This window comes from Periplaneta americana, chromosome 1 (genome assembly GCF_040183065.1).
Source record: "Periplaneta americana isolate PAMFEO1 chromosome 1, P.americana_PAMFEO1_priV1, whole genome shotgun sequence".
NCBI lineage: Eukaryota > Metazoa > Arthropoda > Insecta > Blattodea > Blattidae > Periplaneta > Periplaneta americana.
The window spans coordinates 66,437,501-66,456,533 of NC_091117.1; the positions used below are offsets into that span (position 1 = coordinate 66,437,501).

The 19,033-nt window shown below is 36.5% G+C and overlaps 1 protein-coding gene across 1 annotated transcript in view; it reads right to left on the reverse strand.

Moving 5' to 3' along the window:
* Window positions 1-19,033, reverse strand: part of LOC138697571 (ABC transporter G family member 2-like) — a 117,975-nt gene that overhangs the window by 1,471 nt on the left and 97,471 nt on the right. The window contains exons 23-26 of the mRNA XM_069823334.1: window positions 16,116-16,343; window positions 14,424-14,559; window positions 11,930-12,035; window positions 1,867-1,967 (exon numbers count right to left, since the gene is read on the reverse strand). Coding sequence (XP_069679435.1) covers window positions 1,867-1,967; window positions 11,930-12,035; window positions 14,424-14,559; window positions 16,116-16,343 — 571 coding nt within the window. The remainder of the gene's footprint in view (window positions 1-1,866; window positions 1,968-11,929; window positions 12,036-14,423; window positions 14,560-16,115; window positions 16,344-19,033) is intronic.

Genomic DNA, 19,033 nt, shown 5'->3' on the forward strand with positions numbered 1-19,033 from the left:
TTCGAAATCTTATTGAACATAATTTTCTACACAAATAAAACAATTCAAATGTGACACATTTTTGTCACACTCCTTGTATAATTTAACTTGTGTTTTCACCTAAGGAAAAAAATTCAATTTGCACAAAAAATGACAACCACCTTTACCTTAACATTATCGATTTATCACTTAGTGACAGTCAAATAAATTGAAACAGAAATAAATCTGTAATTAAGTGTGGTATTGCCGTAGATTCTTTACGTTTAAAGATAACGAATTCTGTTAAAATAACTGTGTGCTGTAGCCGTACTTTAAAATTATTGGTAAAACCTTGGCTCTCTGAACGAACTTTGAATTTTGCGCTACTATGTGGCAACAGAGTCTGGATTGCTGAAAAAGCACGTTACTTCCGATTTAGTTTTTTCAAATACCATAAAAGAGAAACAAAAATAGAATGTTTCCACGCTACTGCCACAGTCTAGTACATACACGAAGCTTGAGATGATTTTTTGCTTTTCTCTCAATACAATGCTCCAAGCGATTAGCAACTGAGGATACTAGGAACAATAGACTGTGCGATAGTAGCGATCGTAATGGCTAGCAACTAAAGTTCAACTGTCATTGGATACATATTCCCTACGTATTGAGCTTCGTGACTGTATAATTCGTAAGCAACGGTATAATTATACTAGACTGTGCTGCTGCATAGATCCGTAGAATATCAACTTCGGGAGTCACATGACCTTGTACGCTGCAGACGATACTATTGTGTGTTTGAATGTGTTCTATTGCTTCGCTACACCTAAAAATACATCTTAAATCAATCATACGATATAAAGGTACTGAGAAGTTATTGTGTATTAACATTTAGTTACATTAATGATGAACTACTGCTATTTATTTGAGTGAAAGGTCTACTGAAGAAGGAATAATGTTTCATTCGTAAGTACAAACATAAAGGTTATGGTTATTTTCACACGAAAGTGTGATATTGTAGGTTATTAGATAATAATAACGTGACAATTTTCAATTATCAGATCGTTCGTTCAATGTCTTCTGTCAACCTAAAGAAGATTAATCTGCATTTCTCAGTTGTGTGCTAGTTGAAAGTAAGAGAGAGCCGTTTTCTTCCTGTTAGCAGAATGTGATAGTGTGGTAAATATACTACATATTAATATAACGCAGATTTCTTTCTTAGAAATATTCCTGACCAATCCATTAATAATGATCACATTTCTTACGTTTCAGCATATTTCCTAACAATCTGTCTATGCGAAATTATAGCATAATATTGCAAGTTGTGTTTGTAGACATATAATGCAGAAACTGACTTTAGGAAAATGTAGAAAAGTCAAGTAGAATAATAATACAGAATGTTATTAGGAAAGGAATAATGTAGTTTAATTTCTCACTTTAGTGATGCTGTTAGAGTGTATAAGCAAGATGAGAGAGCCACATAGCCTAACATTTTAACAGGAAAAGCAGAGCAGCTTAAATATTTACGAAGTTATTTTACATTATTTTTCTGAACTGTTGCACTTCTAACGAGCAAAACCAACACATAGGCCTACTGTTCACACTAGAGCTATGGATACAGCAACATTCAGCAAAATAAATGATCGCTTCTCGGCCTCATTGTTAGGCAAGATGGAAGTGTAAAGAGTAGGTTTTATGTATTTCCTCTGCTTACATAACTAATAAAGTAATAAGTTTATCTTCTGAAACTCCATTATGAATTTTTAAGATTTGTTTCCATGTGAGATATGTAAATCAAGACAGAGCACTATTTCGAACCGGAACCTTTCCTGTTTGGCACATCATTTCTGCATAGAGCGTAAAACGCGTTGTATAATAATGGGCAGCAGAATTATTTTGAACTCTACTTACTGATGTTGTGCACTTCTGACCACTGCACTATGGACATGGCCTCGTTGGAGTACATTAGCCAGGACAGATACTGGGCCCAGCTGACGTATTGCGGCAGTGTGCTGCAACATGGCGAGATTGACACGTTATTGGCACCAACACCGACCACACACTCCGAGCAAAATCTATCACCTTGTCATAGCGTGTTACAAGCCACTCGTTACGGAACGACATGCTCAAACTTAGGTTTAGGACAGTACCAACTGATATTAAATGCATGCCACTAGTTACAGAGTCTGGAGTTCGATCCATCAGTTGACTGGATGTACTGGGATTGTTGTTATGTGTTTCGGGAAAATATAAACCGAAATAGATGCAAACAATAATGATGATATAAATTAATTCATCGTTAAAGTATCTTTTATTTCGAGAAAAAAGGAAGTTTTAAATAAGGACAATGTGGTGCCAATTAAAATTTTCTGTTGACCGTGCTTGTTCCTGTCGAAAAAAATAAAATAAAATAACAGTGAGGTCTACTGAGGGTTTCAGCGCCCTGAAAAATATTTCCAGCGGAATTTGAACACATACAGTACTTCTTGAGCAGCGTTGCTTCATCACATTGAAACAGTTACTGAAACAAACTTACACTATAGTAACTTATTTTGTGAGTGACATTTTATTATTTTACATTAATAATAATAGTAATAATAATAATAATAATAATAATAATAATAATAATAACAATGATAATATACCGGTAGTAATAATGATGCCAATCATAATTCATCTATCAGTACTTAACATTTTATATGGGAGGTTGCCTACTAAAATTATAGTCCCGTCGCACTAATTTCCGGCAGCCAATGGCGTTGCAGGTCGGCTACATTTAAACGTGTGGGTCTTGTGATTCGCTGATGAAGACATTATTCATTTCTTAAGACTCGATAAATACTTAATATAATCGCCCGCCATTTTGGCTCTTTCGTTGGCGTTCGCAGAAAGCACACGAAGACGTTATTTGCCGCTCAATTATTTGCTGAATTACAGTGCGTTTGATTTATTATCATAGGAGCTACGATATGACAATGTTTAAGTGTGGCAAATAGATTCCTCGCATGGTAGCTCGGCAACGAAAGAACAAAAATGGCGAATGATACTACCTACCTAGACTTTATAGAGCCTTCACTTCCTAAGACGTAAACAAAGAGGAGTCACGCCGGGAATAACAGCGTCGCGACTATAGTTACATCAGGTCTCATCGAATATTTCGGTCACCGGTCGCTACTGCCTCTCATGCAGATCTATGAGTCGTCTAGAATCTACCACCACTGCAATCTATCAGTCTTTGAACAAACCGCGATGAACACAATGGCGGATAATCGATTCGGCGTCACGCAAACACAAGTCGCGCCCTATTTTTCGAGACGGAGATGATAATGAAAGAGGAATTATTGTGCAGAGTGTTGAAGGAATGGCGAAGGGACGAGGAGAGAACCACGAGAAAAATCCCTACAAACTTGGCTTTGTTCACTACAAACAGAAGTCGTCAGAGTCCAGATTTGAACTCTGATCCGCGATCGTCGTAAGCCAGTGCTTTGCCAATTGAGAATACCAAGGCAGACTTGTCTATGCAGATACTTACCGTTTCTTCTGATCGGACTTTGCACTTAGGCAGGGCAACCATAATGATTTTTTTTAAACAATATACAGAATGAACCGTAAGTAATGTAATCAACTTCAGGGGGTTATTCTTTGAGATATTTCACAAAAAAATTTAATACAATTTTGCTCGTTTTGCTTCCTTTTCGAGATAAAAATTATTTTATATGAAACATTTCATAGTGTGTTTTGCGAAAGCCATTGATTTAATTCCCAATATGCTCAGCCAATTTAAGAGAGCAGTGAAGGCCTATTGTGATAATAAATGATTGAAAGAATTTTAGTTTTGTCCTTTAAATGTGCAGAAAGTTTATCCGAAAAAATGTAACATTGTAAAATTTGTTTGGATCAAATTTCTGCACATTTAAAGGAAAAAGCTAAAATTCTTTCGACCATTTATTGTTATAGTAATACACTGCTCTTTTAAACTGACTGAACATATTGGGAATTCAATCAATGGCTTTTCCAAAACACACTACTAAATGTTTTATATAAAAAAATTATCTCGAAAAGGAAGAAAACCCGGACAAAATTGTATTAAATTTTTGTTGAAAATATCTCAGAGAATAATCCCCTGAAATTAATGGCATTATCAGGCTTCGAGACTTCGGACCCGATAAAGCAGTTCAGTGGGAAATTCGCATAACGGCGTACTGAGTATACAGTAGTGGTAAAGCGTACAGTGGGTTGGGGTACTGTAGAATGAATGCCAACAAATACGCAAAGGAAAACGCTCTGGATTTGAAGGTTCTGATGAATAAGTTGGTTTTCATATAAACCTATTTTCAAACTGTGTCTGAAACTATTACACGGTTAGAAAAGTCAGAGCAAGAGATGCCGGAAGCTCTCAAATTTGTTGAGGAAATGACGCAGAGGATTAATGAGACACAAGTACACAGGTTATTGAACGTGTAAAACAGAAGTGGAAATCAATTTTATGTAAAAATAACGGATATGGAGCATTGTGTAATATAAACAGCAAATTAGTGGACATACTGTAGAGTCACCCGAGAATAAAGGACTGTCTCTTAGAGATGTTAGGTTTTTTTCGTTTTGCTCCTATAAAGTCATGCGACGTAGAGCGCATGTTTTCACAGTACAAACTGTGTTTGATAGATAACTGAAAAAGATTTACGTTTGAGACACTGAAAATGTATTTTGTAGTACATTGCAATTCTGTTCTGTTGCTGCAGTTCCTAAAGAAGACCAATAGGATAAATGAAGAAATTAAAATTACTACATATTTATTTCCACCATTAACACTATGTATAAATAAACACAAATGTTTATAAAATACAGGAGAATGAAATATGCTTTTCACATTATTTTGACATTGTCACAGTGTAATGTATATTTACTTTCAGAATGTCCATATGTGTGCGTTTCCCCATACTACCGTACTCTATTCTAAATAGCAACGTTGTTACCTCAACACATCTCTACCTTTCACTATCTGCAGCGAGTCAACAACCTATGTACTATAGGTTGGATAGCACAGTAAACTTATTGTATCGGGTCCAAAGTATCGAAGCCTGGACATTACTTTTGGTTCAACCTGTAAATGCTGTCCTTTAAATGTTGCAGTCATTGAAGGATTAGTTTCGAATCATACCATAGTTTGGTGGCCACTTTAACAATGTGAAACAACCTGAGAATACTACCTTCGTGTGTCATAAAAAGTTATAACACTTGCTGTATGACGTGTTGTGCGCATATAAGGCGAGCTGTCAGCTGTGTCCGCCCGTATGTTTCATCCAAGTAACCACTTGAATTTTAATAAAACGTGATGTGCATCAAGAGCTGTCAGTGCTATGGGACTCCACTCTACATTCAAGCATATTTATTAGCATTTTTTGCTTTTACATCTCACACAAATACTGAGCAGATATGGATTTTTTTTAACTCTTTGCTTTTATACAGTTCCCAATATTGTGATATATAAGGATACTAACATTTGAAGAGTTCGCGGGAAAAACGATGAATGTCACATTTCTGTTAAGAATTAGATATAGTGATCTAATTGAATCTATAACTGCAAGATGTAGTGCTATTTCTATAGAAAATAAAGGAAAGGATTACTATATTCGTGGTGATAATTCTCCTTTTTACCATTTTTCATAAAAACAACATTAAATTTCGCAGTGATCCATTGAATTAGATAATGACATCAACCTTAAGAAAACTGTGACATCCATCGTTTTTTTCCCGCGAACTCTTCATTGTAACAGCGAAGAGGGAAAACAACTATGCATTGCAATGTATATTGTGTAGATGTAATAACGATTAAAATACACCTAGTAATAACAACAACAACAATAATAATAATAATAATAATAATAATATAAAAATTGGAGATTTATCCTTCGAAGAGGTGGAAAAATTCAAATATCTTGGAGCAACAGTAACAAATATAAATGACACTCGGGAGGAAATTAAACGCAGAATAAATATGGGAAATGCGTGTTATTATTCAGTTGAGAAGCTCTTATCATCCAGTCTGCTGTCCAAAAATCTGAAAGTTAGAATTTATAAAACAGTTATATTACCGGTTCATCTGTATGGTTGTGAAACTTGGACTCTCACTCTGAGAGAGGAACATAGGTTAAGGGTGTTTAAGAATAAGGTGCTTAGGAAAATATTTGGGGCTAAGCGGGATGAAGTTACAGGAGAATGGAGAAAGTTACACAACGCAGAACTGCACGCATTGTATTCTTCACCTGACATAATTAGGAACATTAAATCCAGACGTTTGAGATGGGCAGGGCATGTAGCACGTATGGCCGAATCCAGATATGCATATAGAGTGTTAGTTGGGAGACCGGAGGGAAAAAGACCTTTAGGGAGGCCGAGACGTAGATGGGAGGATAATATTAAAATAGATTTGAGGGAGGTGGGATATGATGATAGAGACTGGATTAATCTTGCACAGGATAGGGACCGATGGCGGGCTTATGTGAGGGCGGCAATGAACCTTCGGGTTCCTTAAAAGCCATTTGTAAGTAAGTAAGTAAGTATTTATTATTACTATACTTCTGCTAAGCTATTATTGACTAGTCACGGTTGTCTAGCGTATTAATATTAATACATGATTTATTAACATTAATACTATTATTGATATTATTATTATCGGTATTAGGTAATGTTTTTTTTTAGTAGGTTATTTTACGACGCTTTATCAACATCTTTGGTTGTTTAGCGTCTGAATAAGATGGTGATAATGCCGGTGAAATGAGTTACCCAGCATTTGCTCATATTGGGTTGAGGGAAAACCCCGGAAAAAACCTCAACCAGGTAACTTGCCCCCGACCGGGAATCGAACCTGGGCCACCTGGTTTCGCGGCCAGACGCGCTGACCGTTACTCCACAGATGTGGACTAGGTAATGTTCACGAAACATGTAACTTATTATGGCCGCTCCGAAATCAGCTTTCTACTACTCACTTTCTAACGATTCCGCCTATTTTCTATTAGCCTACATTTCCATGTCCTTAGATGTATTTATTACTTCTCACTGCCAAATTGCGCTTTTAATTATGGTTACTGTGACTATTATAATTTTACTATGTCATACTAATTTTGACCAATAAAACGGTACGAAAGGATGTGTTCCAACCATTCATGGCTCTTTATCCTACAATTTTATCACTTCCCTAGCATTTGTTTATTTTTGTCACTTCCCTAGCATTTGTTTGTTTTTATCACTTCCCTAGCATTTGTTTTATTGTTTGCCAACATTTCAAACTGCAAATTCTTTACGATACTATAAAACATGCTTTACGATCGTCATTTGTTTCCCACATAGATTGTCAACTGAAAATGGCGGCTCCGTTCAAACGTTTTAGTGAAGATAACATTAGTGAAATATAATTTTAGTAAGTCAATTAATACTTATTTTATTGTATTAGAGCACTTCATATTTTCTTCTAATCTTTATATACTTTCTTGTGTTTTTATCACCTCCCTACCATTTGTTTCTTTGTTTGCCAACATTTAAATCTAAAAATTCTTTACCGTACTATAAGTTATAACATGCTTTGCAATTGTCATTTGTTTACCGCATAGATAGTGAACTGACAATGGCAGCTCCGTTCAAACGTTTTGGTGAAGCTAACATTGGTGAAATAGAATTTTAGTAAGTCAATTAATATTTTATTAGGCTATATTAGAGTACTTTATTTCTTCTAATCTTTATATAAGATAAATAAAGATAAAGATAACCTATTGTGTCCCATGAAGGGCAAAGGCCTCCTTAAATAAGGGGAAGCTCTATTTGCCTAACGTGATGAGCTAGTTCTCGTTAGACGTAATCTTTATATACTTTCTTCTAATCGTGTAATAGGCAATTAAATCCCACTCGAGTTTTGATATTCTCTAGATAAATCAAAACCTCTAGTGAGCTTACTGTTGATTACTGTTACACGATTTCGCAACAAATGTAATTAGTTACCGGTTTGGGAACCATTATCCCTGTATTATTATTATTATTATTATATAGTTGCTTATTTAACGACGCTGTATCAACTACTAGGTTATTTAGTGTGGATGGGTTTGATGATAGCGAGAAGGCCGAGGATTCGCCATAGATCACCTGACATTCGCCTTAAGGTTGGGGAAACTTCAGAAAAAAACCTAACCAGATAATCAGCCCAAGAGGGAATCGAACCCGCGCTCGAGTGCAATTCCGGATCAGCAGGCAAGCGCTTAGCCGACTGAGCTACGCCAGTGGCTATTATTATTATTATTATTATTATTATTATTATTATTATTATTATTATTATTATTATTATTATATTCGTGAGCTTCGTTCTCTAGTCATATTTAATCTCAAATCTTGCCACATGTTTTAAAATACTGGACTCAGATGTATCTAGGGATCGTGACTCGAAACACGCCTTCTATTCCGAACTACAGAGAACATGTGTGGCGTAGAGGTCGAATGTATAATAAACAAGTTCATACACAAATTAGTTATTGATTAAGCAATTACTGGTGTTTGATGGCCTCCACCAGGCGGCTGCAATGGTTATTAATTTCCTAACAAGTCTGAATACGTCAGACCGCGTTTTAATCACGTTATATATGTCAATCTATAATTACGTTCGTTTTACGGTTCAGTGACTAATTCCGTCCCACCTAGAGTGCTGGTGACATTACAGCACCATTTGCATAATAAAAGTTACGTTGAAGTTGGTCTGGAGAGAAAGCACATTGCAATGACAATAGCTCCATGTTTTGTTAAGACGAGTTCTATTTCATCCTAATCATCATCGCCTTCATTGTCATCAACATAATCATTACCCTCATTATCATTTTCATTATCATCATCATTATAGTCATCAATGTCATCGTCGTCATCAAAGTCATCCTATTTTCTTATGCTTTTATTTTTCGACACTGTACATATGAACTGCGCGTTGATAGCGAGGTGGTATTTAGGAGATTAGCCCGAGAATTAGTTCTGTAATGAGAGAAGTACAATGGGCAATTTTTGTTTAATTTAATTCAACATTTTGTCGTTTAAGCTAATCTCTATGTCCATACAGAGTGTCCCATTTATCTTGTGCACCTATTATAACTTTTTTGTCTGGATAGGTATTGGAATTCTTGTTTTTGAGAGTTATGTTAGAACGAGGGGCTGACATGAGTGTCGAGATTTAGTGCAAGTAACTAAATTATGGTACAAGATACATGTGACGTCATCAATTTTTCAAATAGCACTACATACTTTAATCATGTTACATTGATTACACGTATTAAGACGAGTTCAAAAATGTATCACAATATCACCTTCCCAATCAATAACAACAACAAAATGCAAAATGAATGCTATCAGAATGTGTCGTTTGTTGTGGTGTCCCATTTATCTTGTGCATTAACTTACACAAAACGAAAGACGACTGACGTTCGTACACGTCGTGTGTTATGTGTTTGCTGAATTAACATGTAAACAAATCACAACAACTGTTGACGCCACAATCCATGTACTCGTACAGTGGTCTGCACGTTCTTCGGACCTGTTGCCCTCGACTTCTTTCTGTGGGGAACTGTAAAGGACAGTGTGTACCAGAACATTCTGACAACACCAGACGACATGCAGCAACGCATTCGACAGGCTTGTGTATCTATTCAGCCAGCAACATGCCGGGCAGTCCTACGGTCTTTCGGGGAACGCCTTCGAATGTGCATTAATGTGAATGGTCACCACTTGCAACACCTTCTGTGACTCTCAAAGCATAACATTATCACATTGGAAGTAAGTTTTTGTTTCGTTTTGTTGTTGTTATTGATTAAGAAGGTGACGTGATACATTTTTGAACTCGTCTCAATGTGTGTAATCAATGTTTTTAGTAGGTTATTTTACGACGCTTTATCAACATCTTAGGTTATTTAGCGTCTGAGTGAAATGAAAGTGATAATGCCTGTGAAATGAGTCCGGGGTCCAGCACCGAAAGTTACCCAGCATTTGCTCATGTTGGGTTGAGGGAAAACCACGGAAAAAACCTCAACCAGGTAACTTGCCCCGACCGGGAATCGAACCCGGGCCTTTCGCAGCCAGACGCGCTAACATGATTAATGTGTGTAGCGCTATTTGAAAAATTGATGACGTCACGTGTATCTTGTATCATAATGTAGTTACATGCAACAAATCTCCACACTCACATTAGCCCCTCGATCTAATATAACGCTCAAAAATGAAAATTCCAATACCTATCCAAACAAAAAAGTTATAATAGGTGCACAAGATAAATGGGACACTCTGTATACCTGTACCACGTCGTTTAAAATGGAATGCCCATTTTACCCACATATTGTTGTCGAATATTGCGTGCAGAATTCGTCTCCCACTTTCGATCGAAACACTTAGATTGGACCCTCTGCATGATGCATGCGATCGAATGGATGGACGTGACAAAGCTGAGAGTTTTCCCCAAACATAACACGCTCATAAAATAAAAGTGAAATATCAAATGAATTACGGTTTCTCAAGAAAAAATAGTTTAGCAGCTCTATGTCTTTGCGAAAGTGAATAACGTTGCACGGTTGAGAATTTCTCATGAGCAAGGTTACGAGAAGTCAATCACCATTAAAAGAAACATGCAGCATTGAAGGAACCGCGTCCTTGGCTCAGCGCTAGCGTACTGGTCTTCCATCCAGTTGGTCCTAGTACGATTCCCGGCTAAGTCGTCATGGAAATTACTGTGGATTTTCTTAGGATACTCCCGTTTGCCTCTTTCATTCAACAAACACTTTCCACCTCTCTCCACATTTCAATTATCATCTAAAATAGTTAAAAATAGGGTGGATTGAAGTCTGGGGAGCAGTATGGGTTTCCGATGTTCACATAGGACAGTGGTCGATATTTCATACCTTCAGCCGTTCTACAGTGATCCCAGCAAACCTACCTAGCTCATTCTCTTCGTATGCTATAATGAGAAAAAATTATAAAACTGCATTTTAGGACCTCATGATATATTACGTCCACTATATACGTCAGCCAACCTTGCCGGTACATGTGAACTAGAAGGTGGGGGTTAAGAAGTCGCGTTCTACTAGTACGAAGTGTACTACATTTGCCGACCAATGGTTTAGGACTTTGGATCCTGGGACTTATCAGGTCTGTTTTGGAGATAGAACTTCAATCTGTCAGGATTGAAGCACGATGACCCACCAGTTAGCGTCTGATTCATGCATGTCACAGAGGTCACTTGGCGAACTTGGACAATCATCTTATGTGCAAGGCGCATAAAGGTTAGTGCAAGGCTCTATCCCTGGCCCGCCCCTTGTAAAGCCAAGCCAAACATAAAACAGCAGATTTCAATGCTTGAGGAGAAGTCACTTGCAATAAGGCAGTTAAAAAATATATATTATAGGTTGTCTCGAAAAATAAATAAAAAGATTATTTCCTGCCGTATGAAGTTTGGCAAACCTATTGAAGTGACTAAGGGACGGAATGCTGCTATTCAGACTTGAGTTGGTATGCAGTGTTGCCAAACTACGCAGACTTTCAGCCTTTGTAAAAATTAACCATGTATTTAATTACAAAGCGCATAATAGGTTATTTATTTATTTATTTATTTATTTATTTATTTATTTATTTATTTATTTATTTTAATGTATTCTGTTGCGCCCTTCAGTCTGCACATTTAGGTCACTTTCACCCTATATGTGTAATTAGCATACTAATAGGAATTCCTTGCTCTTCAGTGTGTTCCATAAAAATAATAAGCACTGTTTTTAAAATGGAGTCTGTTGTTAATTCCATCAGTTACTTTACATGTGTTATTATCAATGTTGCAAGACAAAGTGTTGTTTTTTTTTTTTTTAAATTATATTGACTTGTAAATCAGTTTGAGCTATATCAGAACCAGCTATTTTCATTTATAATAATTTAAGACATAGGTACAAAAATAATAAACTTTACATACCTTAATTTAATAAATAATCCTGATGTGATCATAAGAATATAGTCAAAAGGGACCAAATACGCCATCGCTAGTGACACGGAGTCGAAGGCATTCGAGAAGAAGCATCCTGAAAACAGAAAAAAATATAACACTTAAGCCTAATTCCCGCATTACAAATTGCCATTAGTGTGTATCGTTTTTAGTTTTAAGCTTTATGAATAATTTCAAATAGCTAGGTCTATTTTGAGTAGAACATAGTACGAAATGGAAATATGAAAATTGGAAATTTATCCTTTGAAAAGGTGCAAAGTTCAAATATCTTGGAGCAACGGTAACAAATATAAATGACACTCAGGAGGAAATTAAACGCATAATAAATATGGAAAATGCCTGTTATTATTCGGTTGAGAAGCCTTTGTCATCCAGTCTGCTCTCAAAAAACCTGAAAGTTAGAATTTGTAAAACAGTTATATTACCGGTTCTTTTGTATGGTTGTGAAACTTGGACTCTCACGTTAAGAGAGGAACAGAGGCTGTGTTTGAGAATAAGGTACCTAGGAAAATATTTGGGGCTAAGAGGGATGAAGTTATAGGAGAATGGAGAAAGTTACATAACACATAACTGCACGCATTGATTCTTCACCTGACACAATGAAGAGTATTAAATCCAGACGTTTGGAATGGGCAGGGCATGTAGAAAGTTTGGGGCGAATCCAGAAATGCATGTAGTGTGTTAGTTGAGAGACCCGAAGGAAAAAGACTTTTGGGGAGGCCTAGAATTGATGGGAGGATAATATAAAAATGGATTTGAGGGAGGTGGAATATGATTGCAGAGAATGGATTAATCTAGCTCAGGATAGGGACCGATGGTGGGCTTATTTGAGGGCGGCAATGAACTTCCGGGTTCCTTAAAAGCAATTTCTAAGTAAGTAAGGCTAGGCCTATTTACTATTTTGAAGAACGACGTCCCTTTTGATCTACAGAAGTTACCACGCTTATCATAAGTTCGAGGCTCGCGGATTTGTTTCAGAGGGGAAGTAAAGCTAGGTCTCCCATGTGCCATGGCAGATTTACGACATGCTAAAGAACTCTTAACTGATAGAGAGCTCCAGGCATTATCTGTCGATTATTTCTCGTCACGTCGAAATTTGGATGTAACACAATGGACCCACATAAGAAGCCTAAGTACATGTGGATATGTACAGCCTTAGAAAAACGTTTTGTCTCACAGATATTTTATAAGTCCCAGAAAGGAGGCAGTGCACATGACCAGAGGACGAGCAGCCTGGTTCACAAGAGAACGACTAGTTAAGGTAATAAGATTAGTTTTGTTTCGTTGTATGTCTGATCACGCGGACTGCCTCCTTTCTGGGACTAATACAGTATTTGTGCGACAAACCGTTTTTCTAAGACCGTACATAATTCATGTCTTTTTTCTATTTTGAAGAAAATTGTGATAACTACTGTACACATACAAAAATATTCGTTTACATATACCAGTCAGTGTGTTTATGCATATGTTTGCTCCTGTGATTCGAACCTTTACCTTTATTACGTAAATTAGCAAATTTCACTATTTCTAACTTGGAACACAAATAAAATTTTTTTCGTGATCTTTTTTTTTTCTAATATTATGTAAATCTGTCTTTCAGGTAGAAGCTCCCTGTGAAGCAGGCTTGAATAATTTCAATGGATTTTTTTTTCTAGTGATGCAAAGCAAATAAAACTTAAGAGCGCATGATATTCACACATTTTCAACTAAACAGAGTGAATTCGTCCTGGTATCGGTAGCTCAATTGGCAGAGCACTAGCTTAGAATGACTGGGGACTTAGGCTCGAATTCCGATAGTTGCATGTTTGTTTTTGTAATGGCCAGTGTTGAAAATTGCCAGCTGTACAAAAAAAAACTATAGGCTAACTCGTAATTTTAATGTGTGTATTAATTTTCCTGTTCATCAGGCCACACTTTTTTTAGTTGTGTGTGCCACACATGTAATTCTCTCACCACTTCCCTTGGGGGGGGGGGGCTTCGTACGTTGGAATTCACTACCCTAGAAGGGCACGTTTGGTCAGTTTGACCGATGATAACTCTCAACTTCATTAAAACAGGTTTTAGTTGTAAGTGGATTATACGAAAAATTTATGTTAATGTCTAGATTAGCGAGAAAAAAATATTGATAGACTTGATAGGAGACGTTCATAGCCTATTTTAAGGATTACCTACCGTAGTATTTTTCCCATGTAAAGTAGAAAACCCGTGGAAGGATAACCTGAGTATTTTGCACTCTCTATTTCAGTAGGCTTATCGTTTCCAGGCGGAAGAGTAATTAGTTATTATTGTCCTTATTTCACAGGAAATTGCGGGTGATTGAGGAGTAAGAGACGAAGAGTGCACAGCAATCTCTGTAGCTACATCACATGCTGTCACAGTTTGTTTCTGTAAGTCGTAACTGGCGCTTAGAAATTGAACAAGCAGTACAATGCCTCTCCTCTGAAGATGTAGTGGAGTGACTCACCACACGCTGTGGACACGTTCATCGTGAGGGTAGTGATCACGGCTGTCATGAAGAAGGCGTATAAAGTGCTACGCAATCCGGCCAGCCAGTAGGCCACCAGCACGAATACCATCGGCTCCATGATCAGCCCGGGAAGCTGCAACATCACAAACGAATGTACGTGCATTATGTATGTATGTATGTATGTATGTATGTATGTATGTATGTATGTATGTATGTATGTATGTATGTATGTATGTATGCATGCATGCATATATTTGCATAATATTTGAAGTCTGGACATAAAAAGGCTGTAAGTGGCAATATCTTTAAAAACTAGTTTTCTTTTTTTCAAAAAAAAAAAAAAAAAAAAGACTATGTCCCTGGCTCAGTCCACAAATGATGTCCCATTGTGAATTTTATTTAGAGCCTAGCTTCTCCCACAGATGTGCAAAATGTATGACGTTACAATAGGTCTACTATTCGCACAAGAAAGCTCCGTTTTCTACAGCCTTTTTTATATTCAGTCTTCAGCTGTAAATTGTATCTTAAAAACCAACCCAATGATTTTGATAGAATGGGATAATTATATTGATTTCTGATGCGAGAAAATGATTTATCCAAGTCTCGACTCTGGGAAAAACGATTTAGGTGGTTAAATACCCAGATTGATTTCTACCAACTAATAAATGAACACAGAAGTTAGGAAAGAGCTAGAAATACCGGTATACAAAATAAACAAGAAAATTAAAAACTATAGAGGCAAAGTAACTGAACATATGAAAAGAAGGAGAAGTCCTGGATTATTATGTAAGTTCAGACAATTTAAACCCAGCTGGAAGAGAAACACAGAAAGATCTCTTAAACGCTGAAGCGAACAATAATAGGTTATAGCCGACTCTTTTTCGTCGGCTTACTTCTAAAACCCCGTAAGTCAAATTTTTCCCAAATGCCGTAATCTTGTTTATTTCCAAAGTGCATCTGCTAATAACACCTCGTAAGTGTACAAATGTTTCTATATTTTATATATAACAAATGCATAACAGTTTTAGCTGGGGTGTAAAAAGAATAAGAAGTTATTTTGTTCTTTTGTTCAATTTCCTGAAATGTAGTTACAAGGTTTTAAAAGTAAGCCAGCGATTTGCTACATAGAAGCAAAAAAGCCGAAAGCGTGAATGTTGATACTATACCCGACGATATTTAAAAATACACGGTTTGTGTAGATATTGTAAGACCTCTGTGTCAAGAACTCTTCGAGTTTCCTACAGTCCATGTACATTGATTCTATGGTTTACTGCTTGAGCTTCCACCCCCCTATTTGCAATATAACGCAAGCTGAAACACGAATTGGTAATTATAACGTTCAATATTGAATTTTTCAGTTAGCTAATTCAGAGAATATGGCAACATCCAACCAGTGATGATGAGTCGCATCAAAACTTCTGAAAGCGGTGGGCAGATCCATGCCAGAAGTAAGAAAGGTACCTGCCGAATTCAGTTGTCCAGCAAATCAATGATTCTTCGTTATTGTACAGACACTATCGTCACTGTTACCGGTAAGTAAAATATTTACATTATTTACTAGTAGTAGAGTAGCAGATGTTTGTTTTTACTCATAAAAACAGTAGGGGGGAGGGAAATTCATAGTGTTACCATTTCAAATTCTTTTCACTACCCTAGATACCAGCCACAAACAATAAAATGACCGCATACCATGGCAGCCATCTTGGAGAGATAGTAGAGATGAGTGCTGTAGAGACCGCTGCGATACTCTCTCAAGAAGAGGGGTAGCTCAAGGGGGAAGTGGGCTAGCACCGAGTACATCGGCGTGAAGGTGTTCTCCGTCACGAACATGAAGAGCGCCCCCTGAACGGACTGCACCCCATTCTGCGTCTTTAGCACCGTGCCCACGTAGCACAGCCCCACCATCGTAGCGATTGCCTTCCTCACAAGTAAGAAGAATACATTTCATACATTTATTGTTCATTTATATCATTAATATTTAAACCTAAGTCACATTATAAATTGGATTTTATATTGCATCATGGCTCTTCACCGACCAAGTCTTAATGCACTCAAGCCTTCTGGCTTGCCAAAGTTTTATTTTTAAATATTTACCGCTACACGGGATCTCGCTTATCGGTGACAGTGCAGTCATCTGCCGGGAAGACGACAGCAAAATTGACGGTAAATTATCGGAAGCAGTAATGGCTCGTGGCTCAAATAGTTGGTTGAAGAAAGCAATATGTGTGCTATGAATGCATTTATATCATGTTATATTGTTGTATTTCTGCTATATCTGTACTGCCATTACCACTACTATAACTATTACAGCTTTTGATTTCGGTGGTCTAGGACAATGGTTCCCAAACTTTCTGAAGGCAAGACCTAATTTTGAACGAGACTTCTGCCCCATCCCCACTATTAAACTGGTTCTTGACCCATTCGCAAAATACAAATCCCTGTAAAACTGCAAGCAACTATAAGCTTTTTGAATATTTTGAAGAAGAAATTGAAAACAATTACGACAGTCACAGATAGGTATTGAATCTGTTTTTAGACAGTTGCGTTTCAAGTGGCTTAAATTTAAAGAAATGAGGCAAAAAGTCACAGATTGAATGTTGAAACTACATTTTTTTTCGCACAAGATAGACCAATTTTGCATCAAAAGAGTATCTTGAGCTTGCAAAATAATTCTGCAACGTTGTATTTATGCAAAATAAGTTTCTCGTCTATGATCACCATCAAAACGAAAGCGAGGAGTATCCTTGAACTTGGAATTGATATCGCTGTTTGTGTATGGAATATTTAGTCAAGATTTGAGAAGCTACTTTCTGAAAAACAGGCATATTTATCGCATTAATTATTTTTAAATTTATAACTACTGAAATACGAGTACCACTGTTTATTTTTGTGTTTCTAAATAGAAAATTAATGAAAGTTAATAAGAGGATTTTTTTTATTTATTTTGTAAATCAACTCGCGACCCACACTTTGGGAACCACTAGTCTAGGAGGAACCATGTTAATGATTCGATCCGAGGTTCGATAACCTAAATCCGGCCGAGCACGATGAATTTTAAACTGGCAGTAAAATCCTTAACACGGCTTCCTCCAGAAGAGAAGTAAAGCTAACGGTCCCTGGATTTAAACGATCATTGTCCCTTATAGAGGGCCCCAGGCAAAATTAGTTGGCCATTTCTCTCCCAGGTTGAAATTATATCTAATTAACGTCTGCAGGCCACAGACGTAGTACAGGCAGTGGCGCCTTTGCTGCTGATCTGGGGTTGCGCTCGGGCGTGGGTTCGATTCCCGCTTGTCATGATTACTTGGTTGGGTTTTTTTACCCGAGATTTTTCCCAACCGTAAGGCGAATGTCAGGCAATCTATGGCGAATCCTAGATCTCATCGTCAAATACCATCTTACTATCACCAATTCCATCGACGCTAAATAACCCAACAGTTGACAGCGTCGTTAAATAACCAAGTAAAATAATGTCTGTAGTCGAAATCGCTGTTAAATAAAGTACTTTTATCTCCACATATTTTATCGTAATTAAATATGGATTAATTATATATATATATATATCGTCTGTTTCTCTTCCCTGTTTTGTAGTCATTAATTAAAGAGTTCTCAATGGTCCTGTCACAACAGAAGATAAAACATGTGAATGAGTCATTAATCAAGCAGCACGCTATTATCGGAACTTTAAAACGGAGTTAGCTACGCCCATTTGGCCATTAAGCAATAGCTATGTAACGTTAATCTATGTGCTTTCCATGCAGCCTGTAGAAAACTGAACGATTTTCTGTATCGAATTATCAGTAGTAATGTCACAAGAGGTCTGAGATTTATCTGGGAAATCTCAGACCTCAAGTGACATTATTAGGATATTTCGTTTATATGACGTCATTCCATTTTCGATCAATGAAGTGTAATAAAACTTTGAATTTCAACCATGACAGTCATATATCGCGATAATTTTTTCAGCTCGATTTATCACTATCAATTTATCGCATGGTCGTTCTTTTGTTTAGTCAGTGTCGCCAACTGTTGCTCCGTAAATCGATGAACATGAATCCATTGTACTAAATAAGGTGCGAAATTCTATTTCCACATTTACATCTTCGAATTTTAATTCTACGTCCATTGTATGTAACGAAAATGGCACTCCTTCATAACAATTGTTAATTTAATTAATGTAGGCTATTAATAGATTATTTGTAATTATATTATAAAATGTTTAAATTACAGTAAATTATGATTTCAGCAGATAATGGAAATGCATTTCTGTTATAACAACAAAAGAAAAGCACAGTACATGTAATTAAAATTGTTAAACCTGTATTTTGCTTTTCTCATTTGGCATTATTGAATAACATCTAATTTCTTTATTGCAGTATTCCTTATTCATCTATTTAAACTTCACAATGTCTGAATAAGTATTCATAAATATACAATTATTAATATTTTTGAGCGAATTTTAGGGATATATTATTTACATTTTTATTTTATTCATGAAATAGTCCTAATAAATTCTTATGTTTTATAAATGTCGAAACTCATTTTACTATTGGAAAAAAAAATGTAGACCTCATCACGTGTTAGTAAATTTGCAATGAAGCATTTTT